Raw genomic sequence first — 24,726 nt, 5'->3', positions numbered from 1 at the left:
TTTGCAAACAATATTTTGGAACAGTGCTTTTCATTGTAGTGCCAATGAAACATCAGTACTATTCGATCATACAAATATCCATTGCCAATGAAAAATATACTTTGCAGCACACGTTTTATTTGTCTCAGTTCTGCCTTTTTTTTTTTTTCTTAAAATATTTTATTTCACAGTTTAACTTAATAATACACCCAAGAAAAAGATTTAGCACACAGGCAAAAAAAAGGTTAAACATATTCATAAGTCTTCAAAAGATCATATTCAGAAATGGATTCAACAAAAAAAAAAAAAAAACGGTTTCACATGGAAATCAGTACAGAAAATTGGTAATTTCTTTTATGCGATGGTGTACCATTTGCAGTAGATTCTGACAATTTTTTTTTTTCTCAGAATTATACATCATTATAGCATTGCTCCATTAATTCCCATCAAATAACTGCAGGGTTATTTTAAAGAGAGAGTATTGGCGCTCGGAGAGAACTCTAAATATTCAACCCACGTCAGTTAGCAGAGGAAGATCAAACTTTATTGAAACTTGCATACAAAATATATTGCACTATAACCAAACAAATGTCAACATAAAATCCAGTCTGTTGCAGCTAATATGTACAGAGGATATTGCCCCATGAGCATTACAAGGTTAGCCTACCTTGGTTCAGTTATCTACAGTATTTTCAAACCAAAACGGATGTGTGCAAGTTTGTCTCAAATACTATACATTCCCAAAATAAATAACTAGAAAGCCACATTAGTGTTTGCCAATACTTTTAAGACATTTCATAGGATTCTTTTAAACAGAAGTGCAGTTCGTTGCCAATTTAGATATTTATTTGTATGCAAGAGAAGAAACGGGTGGGGAAAACCAAGAAGAGAGCAAATGAATATGCCTCGCACAATATTCATCAGGACAGAGGATGATTTGTACTTTCCTGTATACAAGGGCATTACAGTAGAAACTATTGCATAAAAACAGGTAAGAAGCGTTATACCGTTTTCTGCAAGAAATCAATTGAATATAGAATTCCTCACTCTGATACACGGATTAACTCTGGGAGCAGGAAGCTGAGGCTTAGAGCTCTACTCTCAAGCGTGTATCAAGTAGTCCCAGTTCATTGATGCAGTCGGCATCCAAGTTAAAACTAAATTTCTGGCCCTTAGTCATGGTTCAGAAAAACGATGCCAACCACCTACAATGGCTGCTCGGCCCTTTATGCGCTATTTGTAGCTAGCAGAGACTTCAATCGCTGCTCATATAGAATAAGACCTGGCATATGCCAGGTATTGGTCCTCTCTCAGAATAGTGGGAGCTCAAGTTAGCTGGATAAAGGAAACAGTAATAATAGGATGATGTGTAATGGTGTGTATATATATATATATATATATATATATATATATATATATATATATATATATATATATATATATATATATATATATATATATATATATATAAAAGAATGTCTGCTTTATTCTCACCCCTAAAAAAATTACATGAAAAAAAAAAAAAAATGTTTATCAACGACTTACAGGAAATGATACAAAACCAAAAATATTTAAAACTACAAATCTTTTAATCTTTAATCTCTTGCAGCCTACGGAAAAAAAATCATAACTCTCGTGTCTAGTGTGACATCTAGTGGCTCCTGTCTCAACTATTTATTTGCTAATGATTCAGTGCAAAACCAAAATTCTACCTTTTTTTTTTTTTTTTTACTTTTCCTTGCAGCCGTGGCTGAGGTTTATGTATGTAAAACATTATGTAAAGCATGCATTTGTCCTAAAAGATTTACTACATATATGTTACATTTACAATTGTTTCTGGCTTCTCTCTGCTTAATCCTGGATTGAATAAAGATCAATCCCTCTACCTGCCAAGATATAAAAAAGGCACAGATCATACGATTATTTTTTGATTTTTTTTTGCCAATGAAAATGAATTCATTACGTAAGACGAACCTTAGGTCCCACTAAAGATACTGCAGAGTGGGTTAGAAACGAAGGAATGACATGGCATGATGCATAACTTGAAACATAAGCCCAGTTGAATGAATGCACTCACTATGTAATGGAAAGGCTGAAGTATAGCATTTTTTTTCTTTTTTAAATCAGCTGCCTCAAAATGGTACTGCTGAACACAAGTATACCGACACACAGCTTAGTTTTTTTCGTTTATTTTTTTTTTCTTTTAAACAAAAAATACTTTTTTTTAAGTTTTTAAGTCAAGTGCAATATGTACTTGAAAGCCTCAAAGTTTTGATATTGAATGCAAATATGTTTCCAATGTCTGAGTTCTGAAAACTGCTTACAGCCAACACTAACAAAATAAGGCTAACAGGAACAATTCATGTAGGCCCTGCATTGTCTTGCCCATGTGTCTTTGGCCTAACAGGTTTCTCTATTGTGAAATGAGATTATTTTTTCTTGGTATTTTGTTTGCACTATGTAGGGTTTATTTGCAACACCGAGGGTTTATGGGACGCCATTAACCACCACTTGTGGTCCATCCACCCCATCAGTCTTCTCTTTCTTTTGAATGCGATCTTTGCCAGTGCGCAGTCGGCTGCCTTCAACGGATGCATTTTGCAGGGTTTTAGTATGTACACTCCTTTCGTTATTGCAGTCAATTCGGATCTGAAAACAAAATGCCAAATTGAGCACTGAAAATGGAACCTCATATCAATCTAGAATGCATTTTTGAAGAAGGCAAGAGTACAGCTCCAGGCATCATGCATTGGATGGGTCCCTTGAAAATGTCAATATCTATTCACAACCATGCCAACAAGTATTCAATTAAAAACACATTTAACAATGGATGGTGATACTAATATTAGGAGGGGCCCCTCCTATAGTTCTAAATATGTTGCTATCCAAAACACCAAAAATACACAATGATATATGACATAAGATTGTACCGCACCATGTGTATTTCTGCATCATCAATAGGACCACTGGGAGTTAAGTCCTAAAGTGGCTCATGATTCATGTATTATTAATATACATACGGAGACCACAGTTTATTGGTCACCTAATCTTGTATTTGCTCTAGGGATGCACTGAATCCAGGATTCGGCCTTTTTCAGCAGGATTTCGATTTGGCTGAATCCTTGTGCCTGGCCGAACTGAATCTGCATATGCAAATTAGGATTTGGATTCGGTATTCGGCCGAATCACATAGTGGATTCGGTGCATCCCTAATTTGCTCAGTAGTTTTTTAGATGTTTTTTCATCAACTGAAAATAAAATATTTGCCAACAGCAGACTTTTGCTCATATAAAGAGCCATTGCATCTGACCCCTTATTTTGAATACAACTGTGTTAGTACATCGGTTATCTGCAATGAAATGTAGCCCCTCCAGCTCTACTTAAACAAAGCTGCTTTGTATGTGCTACTGTATATAAAAGCAATGTAAAACAGATGTAGTAACCTGTAATGAGCCATCTGATGTCCTTGCTTTTGTCTCTCTTGAATTACGTTGTCTGTTGTCTGGTCGTGGTTGGTCATCATTTCCTGCAAAAAACAGTTGGAAGTAGATAAAAAAAAGGGGGGGGGGATATTTCTAAACCAGTGATCTACTGGTTATTCTCAATAATCATGAATAGCATTATGGAAATGACTGATGTGTATTAAAAATATACAACTGAAAAGTGTAGCACATTCCATTGATGCACACAAGAAATACAGAGTCAGCCCTGCTGCCTTGCAATGCTGGGGCCCAGTACTCAAGGGGTTTTTATATGTGAGTCTAAGTGGGTATCATCAAGGTAGTATAATTTACTCCTATGTACCAAATACAAACCCCAGCAGATTATATATAAAAAAAAAATTAACAGTAGTGTGTTGTGTGGCTCCAACATTACATTTTACATTCCATATGAATTATGAGCAATCGCAAAATCATGGCACCCATACAGTTGTGTTCAGATTAAAAGTGTTTTAAAAAATGAATAACGCTCAAAATCCTAATAACTTTTATTTTCATACATGCAAATGCATTGGGAATGTATCAAATTTGTATTATTCCTCTTTACAGAAAATGAAGAAAAGAATATTAAGCTGTAGCAGTGTCTTCTTTACATTCTCTGTATAAACTGAAAAATGTTTCAAGATTGCGTTTTCCTTTGAATCACTGAACTAATATTTAGTTAGATGTGCAGCAGTTCTCAGAAACACTGCTTATACGTGTTGCATGGAGTCAACTAACTTCTGGAACCTGTTACATTCCACAATTCTTCTGCATTTTTTGATTTTGCATCAGAAACAGCATTATGTCACCCCACAATTTTTCTATTGGATTAAGGTCTGGGTACTGGGTTTAGCACTCCATAATGTCAATATTAGTGGTCTGGATCTAAGATGATGTTTGTTTACGAGTGCGTTTGGGATCATTGTTTTGTTAAAAAAACAAGTTAATAAGTGGTTGTTTTACTGCTGGTAGCAAACAGCATTTTTTTTCTCTATTTCCCTCTGTCTGCTAATTAAGGGGGAGGAGTTAATCAGGTAAATTCTGATCAGGTTTTGTGTTCTGTGCTTTTTCTCCGAGAGTCATAAGCCAGTGTGGGAGCTGCTAAGCGAGTGTTGCATGTGAATTAAGTGTTAAGAAGCGTTAAAAACCTTAAGGTGTTTAAAACCGAAAAGGGGTTTGTGAGGAATTGCATTTGGGAGACTGTAAGTACCCAGTGTAAATATGAGTGCAAGTGGGTTTACTGGTATCACTCAGTGTGTGTCTTGTCACATGTATTTGGTGTTGGAGCAGCAGTTCCATGCAGTATTTACATGTGAGAGATGTCGTGGGTTTTCATCTTGTAATCTGGACTTTAGACTAAGGGGTGAACTTGCAGCACTGAGAGCAGCAGAAAACGAGGGGGAGGAAAGGAGGCTTGCAGAGCAATCACTGCCAGGGGCTCGTGGAGTGGGGGAGGAGAAGGGGCAGTGGAGGCTAATGAGGGAGGAAGGTTTGTGACAGGAGGGGAAGTAGAGGGGCTGGTCCACAGCTTGTCTAAAACAGCAAATTCGCCGTTTTGGCTGAAGATGCTGGGGAGGAAAACACTGAACTGGCATGTATGGAGCAGACTGACTCTCAGAGCACCCTGGGGGAGTGCAAGCAAGGAAAGGCAGGTTCTAGTTATAGGGGATTCAATTATTAGAAAGGTGGATAGGGTAATCTGTCGTAAGGCCCCTACATGCCGAACAGTCTACTGCTTGCCTGGTGCTAGAGTTCGGCATGTGGTGGAACAAGTGGACAGATTATGTGGAAGACCTAGCGGTCTTGGTACAAATAGGTACCTATGACAAAGTTAGAGGAGGTGGTGAAGTCCTCAAGAACGATTTTAAAAAACTAGGTGTAAAGTTGAGGGCGAGGACTTCCAAGGTAATTTTCTCAGAGATATTACCTGTGCCACGAGCAACGCTAAGAAGACAGCGGGAGCATAGGGAGATTAATGTGTGGCTGAGAGATTGGTGTAGGAAGGAAGGTTTTGGGAGAACTGGGCTGATTTCTCAGTCGGCTACAGGCTCTTTGCTAGGGATGGGCTGCACCTCAATGATGATGGTGCAGCTGTTTTGGGAGAGAAGATGGTTAGACGGTTGGAGAAGATTTTAAACTTGGCGTGGGGGGGGGGAGGGTTCAGTAAAAGATTCAGTGGAAAACAGGTTAGATCAGATAGTGGGCAAAGAAAGGGAAAATGGGGGAGGAGTTTTGGCTGGGGATACTGTTAAGGATAGGGAGGACCACATGTCATTTGGTCAATATGGTACCAGTATTAAACGTATGTTTGTAAATGCAAGAAGTCTGACTGGTAAAATGGGAGAGCTGGAGGTGCTGGTGCTGGAGGGAAAAATATGATGTGATTGGTGTGGCCAAAATATGGCTGAATGAGTCGCATGACTGGGCAGATAATATCAGCGGCTATACTTTGTTTCGGAGGGACAGAGGCAATAGAAAAGGAGGAGGGATATGTCTGTTTGTTAGGCAGGATTTAAAAGCTTATATAAAGGAGGAGGTTATGTTAGGAAATGAGGGGGCAAAAGTCTTATGGGTGGAGTTATTCACCAATTGTAAAGAGACCAGCAAATTAATTGTAGGCGTATGCTATAGACCCCCTAATGTAAATGAGGAGGCTAAGCTCCTGATGCAAATAGAAAAGGCTGCTAGTTTGGGTAAGTTAATGATAATGGGGGATTTTAATTACCCAGATATTGACTGGAGCAACAGTACTGCCAGATCAGTTAATGGGAAAAAGTTTATAAATGTGTTGCATGACAATTTTATGGCACAGGTTGTTGAGGAGCCTACCAGAAAAAATGCTATTCTGGATCGAGTGATCTCTAATGACCCAGAACTTATAGCAAATGTGCAAGTCATTGAACCCCTGGGTAATAGTGACCATAATGTTATATCATTTAATGTCTGGTGCAAAAAACTAATATATACTGGGGCAACAAAAACCATGAATTTTGGAAAAACACATTTTAGGGCCTTGAGGGCTGCCCTACAGAGTATTGATTGGGGCATTAAGTTTTCAGCTAAAAACACAGTACAGAAATGGTTGTAATTTAAAATGATATTAAATCATTACGGTTCTTAATTTATACCCTTAAGGAGTAAATGTAGAAGCTCTAAGAATCATCCTATGTGGCTTAATACAGATGTAAAGAAGTTAATAGGAAAGAAGACAAAGGCATTTAAAAACTACAAATCTGTTATGTTACAAATCTGAATATAAACACTGTAATAAATGTTGTAAATCAGCAATCCGGAAGGCAAAGAAAGGAAATGAAGAGTTAATTGCGGTGGAGGTTAAAACTAACCCTAAAAAGTTTTTTAATTATATTAATAGTAAAAAGATGTAGGTTGAGAGTGTTGCTCCATTAAACAATGGTACCAGTATGGTTGTAACAGATACAGAAAAGGCAAATGTGCTAAATCAGTTCTTTCCTTCAGTGTATACAATAGAGGAGTCGGGAGTTCCCAGGCTCACTTTATAGCTGCACTAATGGCTCAGCTCAATCTAGTCAGTGTCTGACTCAGGATATGATTGAGCAGCAATCAGCATGGCTTTATGAAGGATAGATCATGTCAGACAAATTTGATTGCTTTTTATGATGAGGTAAGTAAGATGCTGGACAGTGGGGGGCAGTAGATGTGATCTATTTGGATTTTGCCAAAGCGTTTGATACTGTGCCCCACAAACGACTGCTTTGTAAACTAAGGTCTGTTGGGCTTAATGAAGTCGTTTGCACATGGATAGGAAACTGGCTACAAGATTGGTACAGAGGGTGGTTGTTAATGGTACATTCTCTACATGGAGCAAGGTTCTTAGTGGGGTCCCTCAGGGCTTGGTATTGGGTCCACTTTTATTTAACTTGTTCATTAATGACTTTGGGGAGGGTGTTGTAAGTAATGTATTAGTGTTTGCAGATGACAAAACTATACAGCCCAATTAATTCCATCCAGGATGTGGCATCCTTGCAACACGATCTTGACAAACTGGCAATCTGGGCGGCTAATTGGCAAATGAGATTCAATGTTGATAAATGTAAAGTCATACACCTGGGATGTAAAAATATCGAAGCCACTTATACCCTTAAGCTGGCCATAGACGCAAAGATCTGATAGTAGAATCGAGGATTCGTACGATTTTCGGAACGTGTATGGAGAGTCCAGACATTTTTTGTCTGGCGGAGATAGTCGTTTGGTCGATCGGACAGGTTAAAAGATTTCTGTCGGCTGCCTATAATATCTCTGCGTGTATTGCCGATCGTATGATTTTTAGTGGGAGATTATCACTAGCTTTGGTCAGACATAACTTTCGTATGATTGCTGTCAGGGGCAGAAGATCGGCTGAACTGTTCTTTTGTACTTTATTTGATCTGAATGGTTAAGGGCAGGTCGGGAGATGAGATGATTCTTACGATCGGATCTTTGCGACTATGGCCAGCTTTAATGGGAATGCACTAGGCAAATCCATTATGGAAAAGAACCATGGAGTCCTTGTAGATGATAAACTTGGCTGTAGCAAGCAATGCCAGTCAGCAGCATCAAGTGCAAATAAGGTCTTGAGCTGTATTAAAAGGGGCATAGAGTCACATGAGGAGGGGGTCATTCTTCCACTGTATAGAGCACTGGTAAGGCCCGATATGCCGTACAGTTTTGGTCTCCATCACTCAAACATGACATTGTATTAGAGAGGGTACATTGAAGGGCAACTAAGCTGGTAAAAGGTATGGAAAATCTTAGCTATGAGGAAAGACTGGCCATATTGGGGATGTTCATGCTGGAGAAGAGGCGCTTAGCTTATATGATAACTATGTATAAATATATAAGGGGATCATATAATAATCTCTCTAATGCTTTATTTACCAGTAGGTCTTTCCAGCTGACACAAGGTCACCCATTCCGATTAGAAGAAAAGAGGTTCCGCCTAAATATTCAGAAGGGTTTTTTTACAGTGAGAGCTGTGAAGATGTGGAATTCTCTACCTGAATCAGTTGTACAGACCGATACATTAGATAGCTTTAAGAAGGGGTTGGATTATTTTTTAGCAAGTGAGGGAATACATGGTTATGGGAGATAGCTCATAGTACAAGTTGATCCAGGGACTAGTCCGATTGCCATTTTGGAGTCAGGAAGGAATTTTTTCCCCCTCTGAGGCAAATTGGAGAGGCTTCAGATGTTTTTTTTTTTGCCTTCCTCTGGATCAACTAGCAGTTAGGCAGATCAAAAAAACCTCCAAAAACTAAAAGGTTGAACTTGATGGACGTGTGTCTTTTTTCAACCTTACTTACTATGTTACTATGTTTCAGGTTTGGAGCAGCCCATCATTTTCTGCACTTCTTTATATATTTTCCCATCTCCAATAAACTTTTTAATCAAAGTATACTGTTCTTCTGAACAATGTCTGGAAGGACCCATTTTACTCAGATTTTCAGAGAGAAATACACTATAACCAGCATGCACAACATTTGCTGTCTTTCTTCCTTAAATAAGGACCATAATTGGCATGTGTTTTCACAGAACAAATGGCCTTACTAATTGAACTCCACGCTGATTGTTGGGTCTGTTGGATTTATTACACACATACTAGTTAAATAGTAAATTATTTACCATGTAGAAATATAATTTCTACAAAAACAGTGATTGATCAGGTTAGTGATGACGGACTGCTATTATTCGAAATTTGCAAAGCTACTAAAGTCCCAGACAACCTGTGATAAATTAGGTTGGTCAAATGCATAAAGTAGCCCAGATCCATACCCTCAATCCTTAACTCCAAAAAATCCACCCCATTAACTAATGAACACAAATTGTATTTGCCTGGGAAACCCAGCGCAGTAAAATGGTTTACTCTGGGCTAATTACAAGAGTCTGTAACAATGCACAAACCCATAAGGTACAATAGGGCTGCTCACCTTAATCTACACAGGTCTGATGTCTATAAGAATTGGAACAGCAACCCTATGTAGTAAAACAAAAGAGCCCCTTTCTTTAGTTTTCCATTATGAACTGCCTATAGGTTGAGAGTTAAATGTTTTAAGTTGCACTGTAACCATATTAGATAAAAATGAAGCAAATAGATCATCTTAAAGGAAAATTCAACCCTTACTGAAAAAAATGTTACTCCTCCACCCTACGTAGACCACCTCCCTTTCCCCCCTCATCCCAGCATAGCTGCTAACCCAGGGAAATGCCCCTAACTTTTTACTTACCCCTTGGTGCAGATTCAGGGATGGCAGTTCACGGCAGCCATCTTCCGGGTCTACCGAAGACCCGGAAGATGGCTGCTGTTAACTGCCATCCCTGAATCTGCATCAAGGGGGAAGTAGAAAGTTAAGGGCATTTACCTGGGGGTGGGGGCAACTAGGCTGGGGGGCCAACGTAGGGGGCAACTAGGCTGGGGGGCCAACGTAGGGTAGGCAATTTTTCTATTAAGGGTTGAATTCTGCGGTGATTTTATTATTAGAACTAGTTTTCAACTTAGTCTATATCTGTGGTGATGCTACTGACACTATTATAGGGCCACTGTATCCTCTCATTTTCCTAAACAATTGTGCTACCTTCAGTGGAATAGCACTATTCTAATTTACAGCCCTGTTTAACTGGTTATGTCCCCAGTGAAGTCAGACCACTTTCCTGCTGTCAAGTGAGGCCATGCCACAATTTGGCTTGAGAACCTAAAGCATAGCTGAAGCTGAAAGTATATCCTGGTCCATTACAGTGTAACAAACAGCAAATATTATGGCTATGGTTCACTGAACCTGGTCGACTTTTGCCTATTACTATAGGCAATACTATACAACACATGTACGTGTCTACGCACTGTTGTACTTTACATAAAAAATGTCACTGATCACAAAAAAAAAAGTTACCTTTAAATCCTCCACGCCCTCTCATGCCTTGCCCTCGCATTCCCCCTCGTCGTCGTCCATCCCCCCTTCGGTGATAATTATCTCGGTCATCCTCTGCTGGAGCCAATGACCAATCACTAAGTTCATCTCGGTGGTCTGATTCTGTCTCTGAGGCATTTGATGCTTCTGAATTTGTACCTGTCCCAGAAATGGGGAAATACAACATATTTACAGGGGTTTCATATCAAAAAGCTTTTTGGCAAATAGTGCCCATACTGTCCATTCACAGACATCCAATCAGCCAAAGTGATTGACAGCCAAGATGGTGGCCGCAGACCCTGCTACAGAGTTCTGCATTCTTGCAAAGGATATGAAGGCACAGCATGATATTCAGCTGGCAATTTATGTGGTTCAGGAGGGCTGAGGGCTAAAATTTAGAAAAACCAAAAGGGAGTTTCTGTGGCGTAAAAATATACCATTTATAACTATATTCTACTCATTTATAGATTTTGTGTCATAATCATAATTGTCTGCACCCCCAATGTAACAGAATCACAGATACAAAATTAAGGAACTGCAGTTGTTTCTCATTTTTAAGTAGTAAAATATATGTATATTCTTTGGTTCATTTAATAAATTTCTCTTTTGTATTGCCTAAAATTGCTATTTTTTTACGTAATGCAACAAAGCATTGTTACACGATTGCCATTTTGGAGTAATTTTTCACCCTCTCAGGCTTAAAATTGGGTTTTTCACCTTCCTCTTGATCAACTAGCAGTTAGGCTGGTTATAAAATTTTAACGGTTGAACTTGACAGACGCATGTCTTTTTTCAACCTAACTTATTATGTTACACCGTTTTACATTTACCTTTATATTAAAAAGTGTTCTAGATCACAGTGAATGGTATTGGGAAAATTAAATACTACAGAACAGCATTAAACAGCACTTATTCTTACCAGAGGCATAACCTGTGCCCCTTCTACTGCGGCCTCGGTTATTGTAAGGTCGGCTTCCTCTCACAGTGCCACTACAGTCTTCACTCAAATATCCCTTCTCCTTATCGGGTCGATTTGATGGAGGCCTTGAGCTTGCTCCAATTTGTCGAAGTTGCTCATCAATTTGTAACCTTTCCAAGCGCAGTTGGTCCACTTCCTGATGTATACAGTACAATAAATGAAAAAATCATAACTATGGCAGAACACCCATGGACCACCAGTTGAACAGCCCTGCCACAGGCAAATTGCAAATATCTTTTTTTTTCAATTGACAAATATTTTGGAAACATTGAATAAGTGGGCCACTTATTACACGTGTTGTCATTCTCATAGGCCTGTATTAAAAAGTCATCTATATGGATAATAAGTATTACCTTTAAGTAGTTAAGATGGTAATCCAAAAGAACAGTTGCATTGGTGATGCTGTCCTTTGTTCCCACAAATACAAAGGGAACATTTCCCTAAAAAAAAAAAAAAAAAAGATTTTCTTTTAATAAAATTTCTATAAAATGTTAAGGAATTGAAATAGAGTGCATAAATATCAGTTGGCTACACTTTCAACAAAGAACAGGGGTAAGACAACAAGTAGGACTGAGAGTAAGTTCTTCTTATGCTTGTTGGGGTTTACTCCAGTTTCCCACAAAACAGGAAGGATAAAGGGGGAGTTCACCTTTAAAGGAACAGTTCATATGATGAAGACAGTGACATTCTGAGAAAAAATTCAATGGGTCTTAATTGTTATCAATTTTGACTTTTCAGATTTTTCTGGATTTTCAACCAGCTAGGTTGGTAGCTAGTGTCCATTTTACCCTAGCAACCAGGTAGAGGATTTAAAGTGAGACTAGGATATGAAAAGTAGAGGGCCTGGATAGGAGAAAAAAAATGCAAAGTAAAAATAATATTCTAATCTCTTACAGCAATAGTTTTATGGCTGCTGGGGTCAGTGACCCAATCTGAAAGCTGGAAAGTGGCAGGAGAGAAAGGGAAATCATAAACAAACAATAAAACCAATTGCAAATTAGGTCATTATAACCTAATAAATGTAAACTATAAGGGACTGACACATTGCTATGAAATCCCCTAGAATTGTGTATTACTGAAGTGTTGTGGCACAAAAATATAGCAAGCCAAATGCCTCACAAAGCTAAACTCAACCCAGCAGCACTTACCAAAGGATCCTCTACAGTTGTGTCAGTCACAGTGGGCTGAAGGCAGTATTATCCTTCCATAGGCTATTTTCATTAGTAATTAGTCTATGGAAAGATCAAGCTGTCCCTAGCCCAGCATTACACATGGAAACCATTGTAGCTTCTTCTCCTCTCTGATACTCCTGGGCTGGGGATGGCTTTAGGGGACGTTTGTCTTGATTTTCATGTGTTTACTCGTGTCAGTATTCCTTAATAGGTGAAACACCCCTTTAATTTGCTCCTGAGTAAATGTATGATATTTGGTGTGAAAGGTACCGTAACTCTGCTGGGGGAGGGACTTAAGTGAATGTACAATCTCTATACAGTGCTGTAGAAGATGTTAGAGCTATATAAAAGTCAATTACAACAGTTAGCGATACACCTATTATATATGGGATAGTAACCACAGGCCTATTTGTGAACGTTTAAGATAACAATTAGCATTCTACTTTCTTACTTTACTCTGCTTTTGTTTCCGCATCAACGGATCTGTGTCTAACCTGCTGCAGGGTTATTCAAGAAACAAAGCAAACCCATTTAACAGTAGTGTGAGCAGAAGCAATGACAGTGGGACCATGCAGAACGTATTCATTAGTTACACAAAGTGGATTCAGAAAGATAACCACTCAACACAATAACCGCACTAAAGAGTCAAGCACTAACAATTATGTATAAGTATATGTTCTATGAAACATTTTGGAATAGGTTATTCTGTAAAGTGAGCCTTCATTTTCCATATGTTTGTGCGTATTCACTCATCAATGTTTGCTCTAACAGGGTAACCTCATCCAAAGACTCTGGTGCTTCCAATGGCTAAACTACCAGGAACATGGTGAGATAAGTATGGATTTAACATGAAATAACTTTTAAAAGAAGCATCTCTCACAGAGATGAAAAAGTCATAAAAATCATTGTTCTCTAAATCCCTAAGGGACAGTATATGGTCTGTTTAGGTCACTAGGGATGGCACAAGCCTGGACCCACTAAATAGTAAAGCCGGAGTCAGATTGTAAAAGGATTAAAAAAAGCTTACATTTTATTTTCCATAATTAAGAACCACAGCCTGACGCGTTTCGTGTCTACTAAGGACACTTAGTCATATGACTAAGTGTCCTTGGTAGACATGAAACACGTCAGGCCTGGTTCTTAAATATGGAAAATAAAATGTAAGCTTTTTTTAATCCTTTTACAATCTGACTTTACTATTTAGTGGGTCCAGGCTTGTGCCAGCCTCTTTTCAAGTTTCTGCCTATGACTAAGTGTCCTTGATAGACACGAAACGTGTCAGGCCGTGGTTCTTAATTATGGAAAATAAAATGTAAGCTATAATCCTTTTACAATCTGACTCTGGTTTAATTTCGTGGGTCCAGGCTTGTGCCAGCCTCTTTTCAAGTTTCCTGGTATCTGCTCCCCTTGCTGCAGGTCTGGGATGTGTGCACCTGAGCCCACTGTGTACAGCGGTAAGCTCATTCAATGCATCTAAACTTAGCACATACTGGTAATATATTTGTATAATAGGTCACTAGGGATATAGTCTGTTGTACACTGTTGGGGATGCCATCACATTAAAAATTACATCATAGTATGAAAATGCACTTAAATTATACCTCTTCCTGGGAAATATTCTTATCATTTTCAGCTTCAATTCGGACTCGAACAACACCAGATTTATCCACAATTTCCTGAATGAGCTTTCCATTTTTCCCAATGACTTTGCCTAATATGAACAAAACACGTGCTCAGAAGTTTTATTTCTGTATACAGGAATATTCTATATCGGTACAAATAAAAATGATTTCTTAAGGGATGGTTTTATGAGGGATTAATGAATGATATGATGCAAAGCACTATGAAGATCTTGGGAGGTCAGAAAAAATGTTCCTAACCAATCCTTTTAAGTAAAATCAGCAACAATGGTATCCCCGACTTTAAGGAGCCTATTTACTAACAATTGAATTTCTATTTTTTTCCCACTAATCTCTAAAAATGTCATCTTTCTGCATTTCTTAAAAGCTCTAAAAAGTTGAGATTTATGAAGTGTAAAAACCATGGAAACCTGTAATGCAAAGCTTCCCCTAGTAAAACTTGTCAAGGTGCTATAGAAGTGAACGGGAGCTGTGCTGATCTTATTGGACCTCTTTTAATTAAATCTGACTTTTAGAGGTTTTCAGTTTTTTTTTCCCGCTAGGGATGTACAGAAAACTTGAATTTTTAGACGTTTTTGAGGTATTCTGATTTTTTAGCACATCATTCATTTTTCCATTCGTGCTTTTTAAATTTGGATCTTTTAATAAATTTCATTCGTGGTTTTAGAGAAAGGGAGTTTAGTCGTGGTTTCAAAAACCTCAAAATCCACTAAAATGTGAATGTTGATAAATAAGCCTCCACATGTATGCCTCACATTACGACCTTGTATATATTAATAAACTTGTTGCATTTTTTGTAGAACAAAAAGTTTTCCTCTTCTGTGGGCAAGCATTTTTTTGATACAGTGTTAAATGGGACCCGTCACCCAGAAAAATTATTCAAAATTCTATTTTATCACATTAGTCAAGCAAAATTAACTTTAATTACACTGTATACATTATTTGAATCTTGTTTCCTTCAGTCTGGGAATTCATAATTATAGCAAGCAGGCAGGAGCCATTTTGTGGACACTCTTATTAAGGCAAGCCTTGCATCATCTCAGAATCTTGTTTGTGCACCAGAATGGGGGACCTGATGTCCATCCCCTTTCCCTGGCTACACAATTAAATGGTGAAGAGAACGGGGGAATGTGGGGAGAGCAGTGACATCTAGGAAGTGCTGAATGGAAAGTGAACGTAATTGTCTGCCTCGCCTCTATGCCAAAGGCATAGAGGAGGGGCAAACAATATTTGATTGACAGCTGAGACTTTGAAATGAGCTTACAACAGCTATGAATTCTTTAAAAAAATTGAAATTGCATTTCATGTTTAATTTGAAAAGGACTTTTATTATACAGATTTTTGAGTCTGGGTGACAGGTCCACTTTAAAGCGGTTGTTCACCTTTGAAATAACTTTTAGTATGATGTAGAGAGTGATATTGTGAGACAATTTGCCATTGGTTTTCATTTTTTATAATTTGTGGTTTTTGAGTTATTTAGCTTTTTATTCAGCAGCTCTCCAGTTTGCAGTTTCACCAAACTGGTTGCTAGGGTCTAAATTCCCCTAGCAACCACGCACTGATTTGAACAACAGACAGGAATATGAATAGGAGAGGCCTGGATAGAAAAATGAGTAATAAAAAGTAGCAATAACAATACACGTGTAGCCTTACAGAGCATTTGTTTTTAGAAGGGGTCAGTGACTCTCATTTGAAAGCTGGAAAGAGTCAGAAGTAAAAGGCAAAAATTTAAACAATGAAAAAGTTGCTAAGAATTGGCCATTCTATTACATACTACAAGTTAACTTAAATGTGAACCACCCTTTTAAGAGTACTGATTTGTATAAAGATAAACAAGAAGAAATGGAACTTTTCATCATACTGGACAAGCTATTTTATGCAGCAAGGTTCTGTATTAATAATAGTTATGGATTCTGCTTCCCTAGGGGATTGTGCATAGATTCTTTAAAATGGAACAAGGTGAGAAAGGGATTGCATGACAACGTGAGCCTAAGGAGTGTGGTTAAATGCATATATAGACGATAATGGTTTCCTTTTAACCGTGGAATTAGGTACACCTATGTTAAAAAAATACATTATATTTATTTCTAGAAGTTCATATAATATAGTATATTTTCCCTATGACTAAGGAAGTGTGTTCCCGAAACACGTAAGGCCATGTATTTCTGCAGCACCTTCAGCTTTTTTACCGGAGTGTCGTCCTCCTGTTCATGTATCATATGTTGGCAGTGGGGATGCTGCGGACTGAGCACTTGGGAACACAGGGGAGCAGCCAAGGGGTGGTGAGTTTGGAGCGGTCCTTATTGGTTTTTGATATTTTCCCTATAGTCATGGACAATATTTGAGGTTTGAGTGCCTTTACAAATACATTAAAATGCTGGTTTAGTGACAAAGTAAAACTAAGGGGAGGTTATATAATAACAAGAACAGTTTACTAAAGGTCTACTGACCCACTGTAAATAACGTTACTTGCTAATAGAAATACATTTGTGCTAAAACACAAGAGGATACTGCTTTGTGTCTCCAAACTTGAGAACACAAATGTGGCCCTCCTTGGGCTTTTCACAGCCCCCAGCCTGCCCAGGGTCTCCAGCGACTTACTTATGAGAGATTATTGTATTAATATAATCTTGAGTACGTTGTATTATTAATAATCTCCACATTGACTGTGAAGAGAAGAAGAGTGTTTATAGTATTGAAATATATACAACAGCAGGATCCTCTCGCTATGGATCTCTGTATTAGACATAAGAGTATATTTTAAAGGAAAACAAATCTAAAACATACCTAGTGGGAAAAATGACAAGCCTGAGAGCATATACGAGAACCTATGATCATTGATTAGGACGGAGTAAACTTACTTACCAACTAAGTTTCTAGGAACTTGTATAACATCTTCTGCAAATTCCAAGTAGGTCCTGGCTTTCTTAACAGCTTCTTGGTCCTAAATTTTTACATCATGGTTAATGTCCGATTTTAATATAATAACCACTGTTCTTGCCTTAAATCATGAATTTTAATAGAACATTTACTAAAATGCAGTTTCTTACCTCTCCATAAATATGAAATGTGCATGTGTCTTCATCAAGATCAATTGCTGTCACCCCAGGAACTTTCCTGGCCTGCTGTATGTTGGCACCATGAGTACCAATGGCAAGCCCCATCAGATCTTCTCGAACTATGAACTGCTCATGAAATCTGGAGGCTAACTGCCTAGAGCTCTGCAAACAATTTAATAAGGCAGTTTTATAAACATCTCCTCATTGGCAGTAATAAAATAGCCTATAATAATGGCAAATGTTGCGCTAAGTAAAGATTTGTGGATAAATAAAGGTCAAGAATACTTTGCCTACACATCAGGTTATATTACTTGTTATTTCACAATATTTAAAGGGACTATAAACACTCCTGGGAGGGCCCGGAAGCAAGGACCAAACATGGAGAAACTTCAATCTGTCTATTTGCCCTGTGTAGCTCAACAAATTACTATATAGCATAACTATACAGATTATAGAATCTATAGTATATTAAAACAATAGGTTAAAAAAGTATGCTCAGCACAAGCCTATCCATTCAACTTACATTGAATAAGGAGGTTTACTGCCACTTTTATTTCCTTAAAGGGATTCTGTCATGATTTTTATGGTGTGCTTTTTATTTCTAAATTACACTGCAAATAATTCACTCTACATCTCAGGCCATTTTGTCTGGTCATGTGCTTTCAGAAAGAGCTAGCACTTTAGGATGGAACTGCTTTCTGGCAGGCTGTTGTTTCTCCTACTGTTTCTCCTTCTGTTGCAGTGGGACCTGGATTTTACTAATGAGTGCTGTTCTTAGATCTACCAGGCAGCTGTTATCTTGTGTTAGGGAGCTGCTATATAGTTACCTTCCCATTGTTCTGTTGTTAGGCTTCGGGGGGGGGGGGGGGGGTGATATCACTTCAACTTGCAGTACAGCAGTAAAGAGTGACTCAAGTTTATCAGAGCACAAGTCACATGACTGGGGGCAGCTGGGAAACTGGCAATACCTCTAGCCCCATGTCAGGTTTCAAAATTAAATATAAAAAAATGTTTGCTCTTTTGAGAAACAGATTTACAGTGCAGAAGTCTGCTGGAGCAGCACTATTAATGGATGCGTTACCATGACAGTATCGCTTTAAATAAAGAATATTAAAAATCAAAATGATAACTTTTCCTACATACATTAATGTTGTTCTGTGGCTTGTTGTATGTTTACACAGTTGAAAGAGCTATCTCCCTTCTGAACTATGGGGGTTTTAAAGGAACAGTTCAGTGTGAAAATAAAAACTGGGTAAATAGATAGGCTGTGCAAAATAAAAAATGTTTCTAATATAGTTAGCCAAAAATGTAATATATAAAGGCTGGAGTGTACAGATGTCTAATGAAACAGCCAGAATCCAACTTCCTGCTTTTCAGCTCTATAACTCTGAGCCAGTCAGCGACTTGAAGGGAGGCCACATGGTACATTTCTGTTCAGTGAGTTTGTAATTGATCCTCAGCATTCAGCTCAGATTCAAAAACAACAGATATGACCCATGTGCCCCCCCCCTCAAGTCTCTGATTGGTTACTGCCTGGTAGCCAGTCAGTGTAAACCAAGAGAGCTGAAAAGCAGGAAGTAGTATTCAGACTGACATGTTATACATCAAATCACTCCAGCCTTTATATATTACATTTTTGGCTAACTAACTATATTAGAAACATTTTTTATTTTGCACAGCCTATTTATTTACCCAGTTTTTATTTTTACACTGAACAATTCCTTTAAAGCACAGATATGCATTAGAGAGTAAGCCATGCTGATGTCCACTTCATTCACATCCCTTCTAAAGAGCTACGTGGACAGAAGCAGGGAGCATGAAGGAACCAATTTCATGACTGTGGTACAAAGCATGGCCACTTCACAATTTGCATCAGCACATTGCCAGTGTGCTTGGCACTTATTAAGTGGTTAAGTTGCATGTTGGCAACATGACTGCAATATAAATGTCCTTAAAGGGGACCCGTCACCCAGAAAAATTATTCAAAATCCTATTTTATCACATTAGTCAAGCAAAATAAACTTTAATTACACTATATAAATTATTTGAATCTTGTTTCCTTCAGTCTGGGAATTCAAAATTATAGCAAGCAGGCAGCAGCCATTTTGTGGACACTGTTATTAAGGCAAGCCTTGCATCATCTCAGAATCTTGTTTGTGCACCAGAATGGGTGAGCGGAGGTCCATCCCCATGCCCTGACTACACAATTAAATGGTAAAGAGAACAGGGGAATGTGTGGAGAGCAGTGACCTCTAGGAAGCGCTGAATGGAAATTGAAAGTAATTGTCTGCCCCGCATCTATGCCTAAGCATAGAGGAGGGGCAGACAATATTTGATTGACAGCTGAGATTTTTAAATGAGCTTACAACAGTCATGAATGCTTTAATAAAAAATAGAAATTGGATTTCATGTTTAATTTGAAAAGGACTTTTATTATACAGATTTGTGTGTCTGGGTGACAGGTCCACTTTAAATGAAAACAAACTCTTCTTAAATTGTAAAAAGAGAATTAAAATGCCTGCAAGTTAAATGAAAGCTGTAGCATTATTCATAAACCAATAGGAAGGGGCATCACTGGCATCTCACATGTCTCAGGAGTGACAAGCAGATTAGGTCATACCCTTTTCATATCTCTATAAACATACACAGAGGAAAATGTCTATGCATAGAATTATCTACTTTACATTTTATGCAAGAAAAAAAAAAATAAATACAAGGTAATGGATACTTAGAAAAGTTCTATATTTCACCTTTAAATAAATGCATGTCAAACTCAACTTACCTCAAGCTGTTTGCTGGCTTCTTCATTTCTCAACATAAGAGAGAGTTTGGTACGAAGGCTTCGGAAATGCATGTCACACAGCATATTTGCCCTTTTTATAGTTACTTCATTAACAGACTGCAGCATAAAAAGGGAAAGTCCTAGGTCAGAAATGGTTCTAGTTTTATGCCAAACTCAAAAACAAAACGGATTTCATGACACATTTCCCTGTTCAGATGTTCTTTTTAATGATATCCAAATAATCCATGCTATAAGAGCTCCTCTTTGTGGTACAAAACACACAACTCCAATTACAAAAAACAGAACATCCCAAGTTATCCTCACTGATCACCACCCCCCAACCCACTGTTTTGAGCCCCCAAGGGTGTCAAGGGTATCCTTGGGCTCTGCATAGGTCCCCATTTTGATGATTTATTTGGCAACCTCACTAAACAAATTAATCTTTTAATGAATGAACAGCTTTGGGCTAGGGTCCCAGAGAATGGAATGCTTACAATCTATACTGCATGGGTTTTCCTTGATAACATGTTCCATTGTCCTCACACCTACATAGAATAGGCTAGAAAATCAGGAGTATGGAAAAAATAAAAGTATCTAAATTTGTTATTTTTATTTTGCTCACTCAAGTAAATTAAAAAAATCAAAAGTTAAAAAGTGTTGAAGGGGTTGTTCACCTTTGAGTTAACTTCTGGTATGATGTAGAAAGTGGTAATCAGAGATAATTTGCAGTTGTTTTGTGGGTTTTTGAGTTATAAAACTTTTTATTCAGCTGCTCGCCAGTTGCAATTTCAGCACTCGTTGCTAGGGTTCAAGTTACCCTAGCAACCATACACCAATTTAGACTGGAATATAAATAGGAGAGGGCCTGAACAGAAAGATGAGTAATAAAAAGTGGCAATAAAAATACATTTGTAGTCAAATATTAATCTACATTTAAAGTTACCTATAGGTCATGTTGATCGTTTTTCGCTGATAGTTCTGCTTTTATAAGTACCGTATATACTCGTGTATAAGCCGACCCGTGTATAAGCCGAGGTACCTAATTTACCTAAGAAAACTGGAAAAATTTATTGACTCGTGTATAAGCCTAGGGGCCCCATGTCAGATTTCAAAATGTGAATGTGTAAATGTGTAATCATGTTTTATGGCATAGAAATCTATCTAAAACTATTTAAAAGAGCCTCCCCATAATTCCATCAGCAGGAACATGACACTGCAAAAATATGCTTACCCTGAGAAGGATCAGTGTGGGCCAGGTTATAAATAGCCATTGAACCTCACATACTGGCACCCAGTACATTTGAATGTTGGAGTTCCCTGTGACTCCCACCATAAGTCACAAGCTTGGCATGTTTCTATCTGACAACAGCAAGAACTTGCCAGGCAGCATTGTTCTCCGCCCTATGTACCTGGCGTAATGATGACAGAATGAAAGGGGAGTGACAAGGCAATTTATATGTACATGTACAGCTCCACAGATAGCACTCTGCTGCTGGCAAACTTGGAATCAAGCTTTAGGACCTTTTAACAATGGCCGCCAGGGGCCCTGTGAAAGAGCTGCAGGACGGTTCACTGTGTCCACTCTCCGGGCGGCGCGTCCTTCCCTGCCGGCGTAGATACCGTAGATATGCCCAGCAGTGCGACCCCCTGTGACCCGGCCCCAGCAGGACTGTCTGTGACGCCGCCCGGAGCAGGTCCAGGAGCTCCGGGCGGCGCGTCCTTCCCTGCCGGCGTTCGCTCCCAAAATGGCGGCGCCCATGGCCGCCACGTGGGTAGCGGCCGGCGCCGCTACCCACGTGGCGGCCATGGGCGCCGCCATTTTGGGAGCGAACGCCGGCAGGGAAGGACGCGCCGCCCGGAGCTCCTGGACCTGCTCCGGGCGGCGTCACAGACAGTCCTGCTGGGGCCGGGTCACAGGGGGTCGCACTGCTGGGCATATCTACGGTATGACCCGTGTATAAGCCGAGGTTGAGTTTTTCAGCACATTTTGGGTGCTGAAAAACTCGGCTTATACGCGAGTATATACGGTAATTGTCACTTGAAGTTCCTAAATCTGACTGTCCATTCTTAAAGGGATACGGTCATGGAAAAACACGTTTTTTTCAAAACGCATCAGTTAATAGTGCAGAATTCTGCACTGAAATCCATTTTCAAAAAGAGTAAACAGATTTTTTTATATTCAATTTTGAAATCTGACATGGGGCTCGACATATTGTCAGTTTCCCAGCTGCCCCAGTGATGTGACTTGTGCTCTGATAAACTCCTTACTGCTGTACTGAAAGTTGGAGTTATATCACCCCCCTCCCTTCGCCCCCAGCAGCCTAACAAAAGAACAATGGAACGGTAACCAGATAGCAGCTCCCTAACACCTGCATTGGTGAGAGCTCCAGGCTGTGAGTTTTTTCCAGGCCCATTTTGGATCTGGGGGGAGCATTGTTTTTCCCCCAAAAATGCCTCCAAAATGAGGAAGACGGCGGCCATTGCTGGCCAAGGAGTGAGGACCTGCTTGGGGTCTAAGAAGAAGACTACTGCTCCCGGTTTGGCAGCAGCAGTTGAAAATGTTCAGGTGTGCAAGGAGGTGGTGGCCATGGCTGCAAGTGACAGCAAGGAAGGAGAAAGTACCTCTACATGCAGTGTTCCATCTGTTATGGAGTCTCCCAAGCAAGCGAATACCCTGGATGTACAAGCCCAAGTTGCTGCAGAGAGTTGCAGTTCAGAGGCAAACCAGGAAGCTGCTGTAAGGCATGCTGGGAGCCAGGAAGGAAGTGCTGCAGGCTGTGAGGAAGCCATGGAGAGTGCCAAAACTGCATGCTGTGTGGCTGAGGAGCCGTTGAGAGAGAAGCCCAATCCTGCTGCTGCTGCAATGGTCCAGGTAGGAGCAATACACCTGTGTGATCATGGGGGAGAGGAGGCTGCTGGAAATGGCGCTGGGAAGCCAGAGACTGTGGGCTCAGCTGGGCCCAATCACAGCCAAATAATCATTTTGCAGGGGAGCATTAGCAACATGGTGGCTGGATTGAGTGCTCTTAAAGGGACAGAGATCTAAAGCCATAAGGAAAATTGTTTTCATGTCTAATGACTTGGAGGATATTGAGAATAACATTACCAGGGTTCTGGCAGTTATACTGCCCTGGAAAGAGGTTTTTAAAAATTGCAAGAGATTCCAGGAAATGGAGGAAAATGAACTGAAAGTTGCTTAAAGACTTTTCTTTGTCTAAAGAGACTGTGATTCCTGTGGGTGTCAATGTGGGGCCTTTGTGTGTGGATTCCCAGTTCCCAGAGACTGTTTCAGTGCCCAGCACTAGTGCCAATACTGATGGCAATATAAATGGTGTGAGCATGCCCAGTGCAGTGAGTGTGCCTGGTACCAGTGTGTCAGGTGCGAGTGTGCAGTGTGATAAGGCTGCAGGGAGTACCAACATGGCTACAGGGAGTACCAACATGGCTACAGGGAGTACCAACATGGCTGCACCACTGATTAATAAAACTGTATATGATGCTGCAGTAAGAGAGAACATAGCTGATAAAGGCAGTGTCACAAGGGGTGCAGGGAATCATCCTGTAAATAGTGAGAGTGTAGGGGCACAAGGGAGGAGAGGTGTCTGGGACGGGAAGAGACTGTTAAGGCAGAATTTCTCTGTGGTGAGTGAGAGTCAGGCCAGTAGGAGGAAGAATGAGGTAAAAATTAAGTGGGTGAAGGAAAGGGGTGAGTTCCCAGGGTGCAGGTTTGTAGCCAGAAATCTCATCAAAGAGTCATTGGGTTTTACCCTTGCAGATGTGTTTGGGCTGGTAAGTGGCACAGACACTGGGGCTCATTTATCAACACTGGGCAAATTTGCCCACGGGCAGTTACCTATAGCAACCAATCATTGATTAGCTTTTTAAAGCCAGCTGCAAGCAGTACAATGAATGCAGCAATCTGATTGGTTGCCATGGGTTACTGCCCATGGGCAAATTTGCCCAGTGTTGATAAATGACCCCCACTATGTTTGATCTTAGCTTCAAACTGTCTCAGAGGCTGGATGAGTTCTGGCGCAAATATGAGGGTAAGAGAGAAGCCCCAGAGTGGGAGGGTGGGATTCCAGTCTCCCAGCCTGAGACCAAGACTGTCAGCATTATGTTTAAGACAGTGTGTGTGTCCCCGGAAGATGTGATGGTCTGGCTAAAGAGACAATGCACTGTCCTATCCCCCCTTACCTCACTGTATGATGAGGAGGGTTCTGGATAGGAGGGTGGAAGGTACAGGTCAAACTGCACATACATTTCCATGTTCCCAAATTCTTTCTTTATTGGTAAGGACAGTGGGGTTTGCTTCTATCCGGTCAACCCAGGGTGTGTTTCAGGTGTGGCCCAAACAGGCACTTTGCAGCTAAATGCCCAGTGGTGAAGTGCGCCCTCTGTGGTGAAACTGGCCACCCCAGTAAAGAATGACAGGAAATACACTGCAATTTGTGCTTGAAGTTGGGACATACCCACCTGATGCCTGGCACAACATTGTTAGAGATTGCCCTAATTTAGAGGAGGAAATTGGCCAGAGAATGGAGATTGTGGAGGAGGGTGTCCCAACATCTGAATTGGTGGGATCAGTGAGGGAGGTTGTGCAGCTGGAATCCAGTGTCCCATGCAGTAAGGTGGTGGGTAGGGCAGCAGAGGGCCAGTCAGCCAAGAAGAGAGGAGAAGTGGAGAGTGGTGGGGAAGAAAGCCTCCATTAAA

At 39.8% G+C, this 24,726-nt stretch overlaps 1 protein-coding gene across 1 annotated transcript in view; it reads right to left on the bottom strand.

The window, feature by feature from the left end:
• Positions 1-2,152: 2,152 nt before the first annotated feature.
• Positions 2,153-24,726, bottom strand: part of fmr1.S (fragile X mental retardation 1 S homeolog) — a 36,390-nt gene continuing 13,816 nt past the window's right edge. Inside the window, 9 exon segments of the mRNA NM_001096495.1 lie at positions 2,153-2,628; positions 3,423-3,505; positions 10,364-10,540; positions 11,301-11,496; positions 11,714-11,800; positions 14,134-14,243; positions 17,038-17,116; positions 17,223-17,393; positions 20,014-20,130. Coding sequence (NP_001089964.1) covers positions 2,467-2,628; positions 3,423-3,505; positions 10,364-10,540; positions 11,301-11,496; positions 11,714-11,800; positions 14,134-14,243; positions 17,038-17,116; positions 17,223-17,393; positions 20,014-20,130 — 1,182 coding nt within the window. The 3' untranslated portion in view covers positions 2,153-2,466.

This window comes from Xenopus laevis, chromosome 8S, assembly GCF_017654675.1.
Source record: "Xenopus laevis strain J_2021 chromosome 8S, Xenopus_laevis_v10.1, whole genome shotgun sequence".
In the NCBI taxonomy this organism is placed as follows: Eukaryota; Metazoa; Chordata; class Amphibia; order Anura; family Pipidae; genus Xenopus; species Xenopus laevis.
Note: the sequence above shows the minus strand (reverse complement) of the source record. Positions and strands in the feature narration are given on the sequence as shown.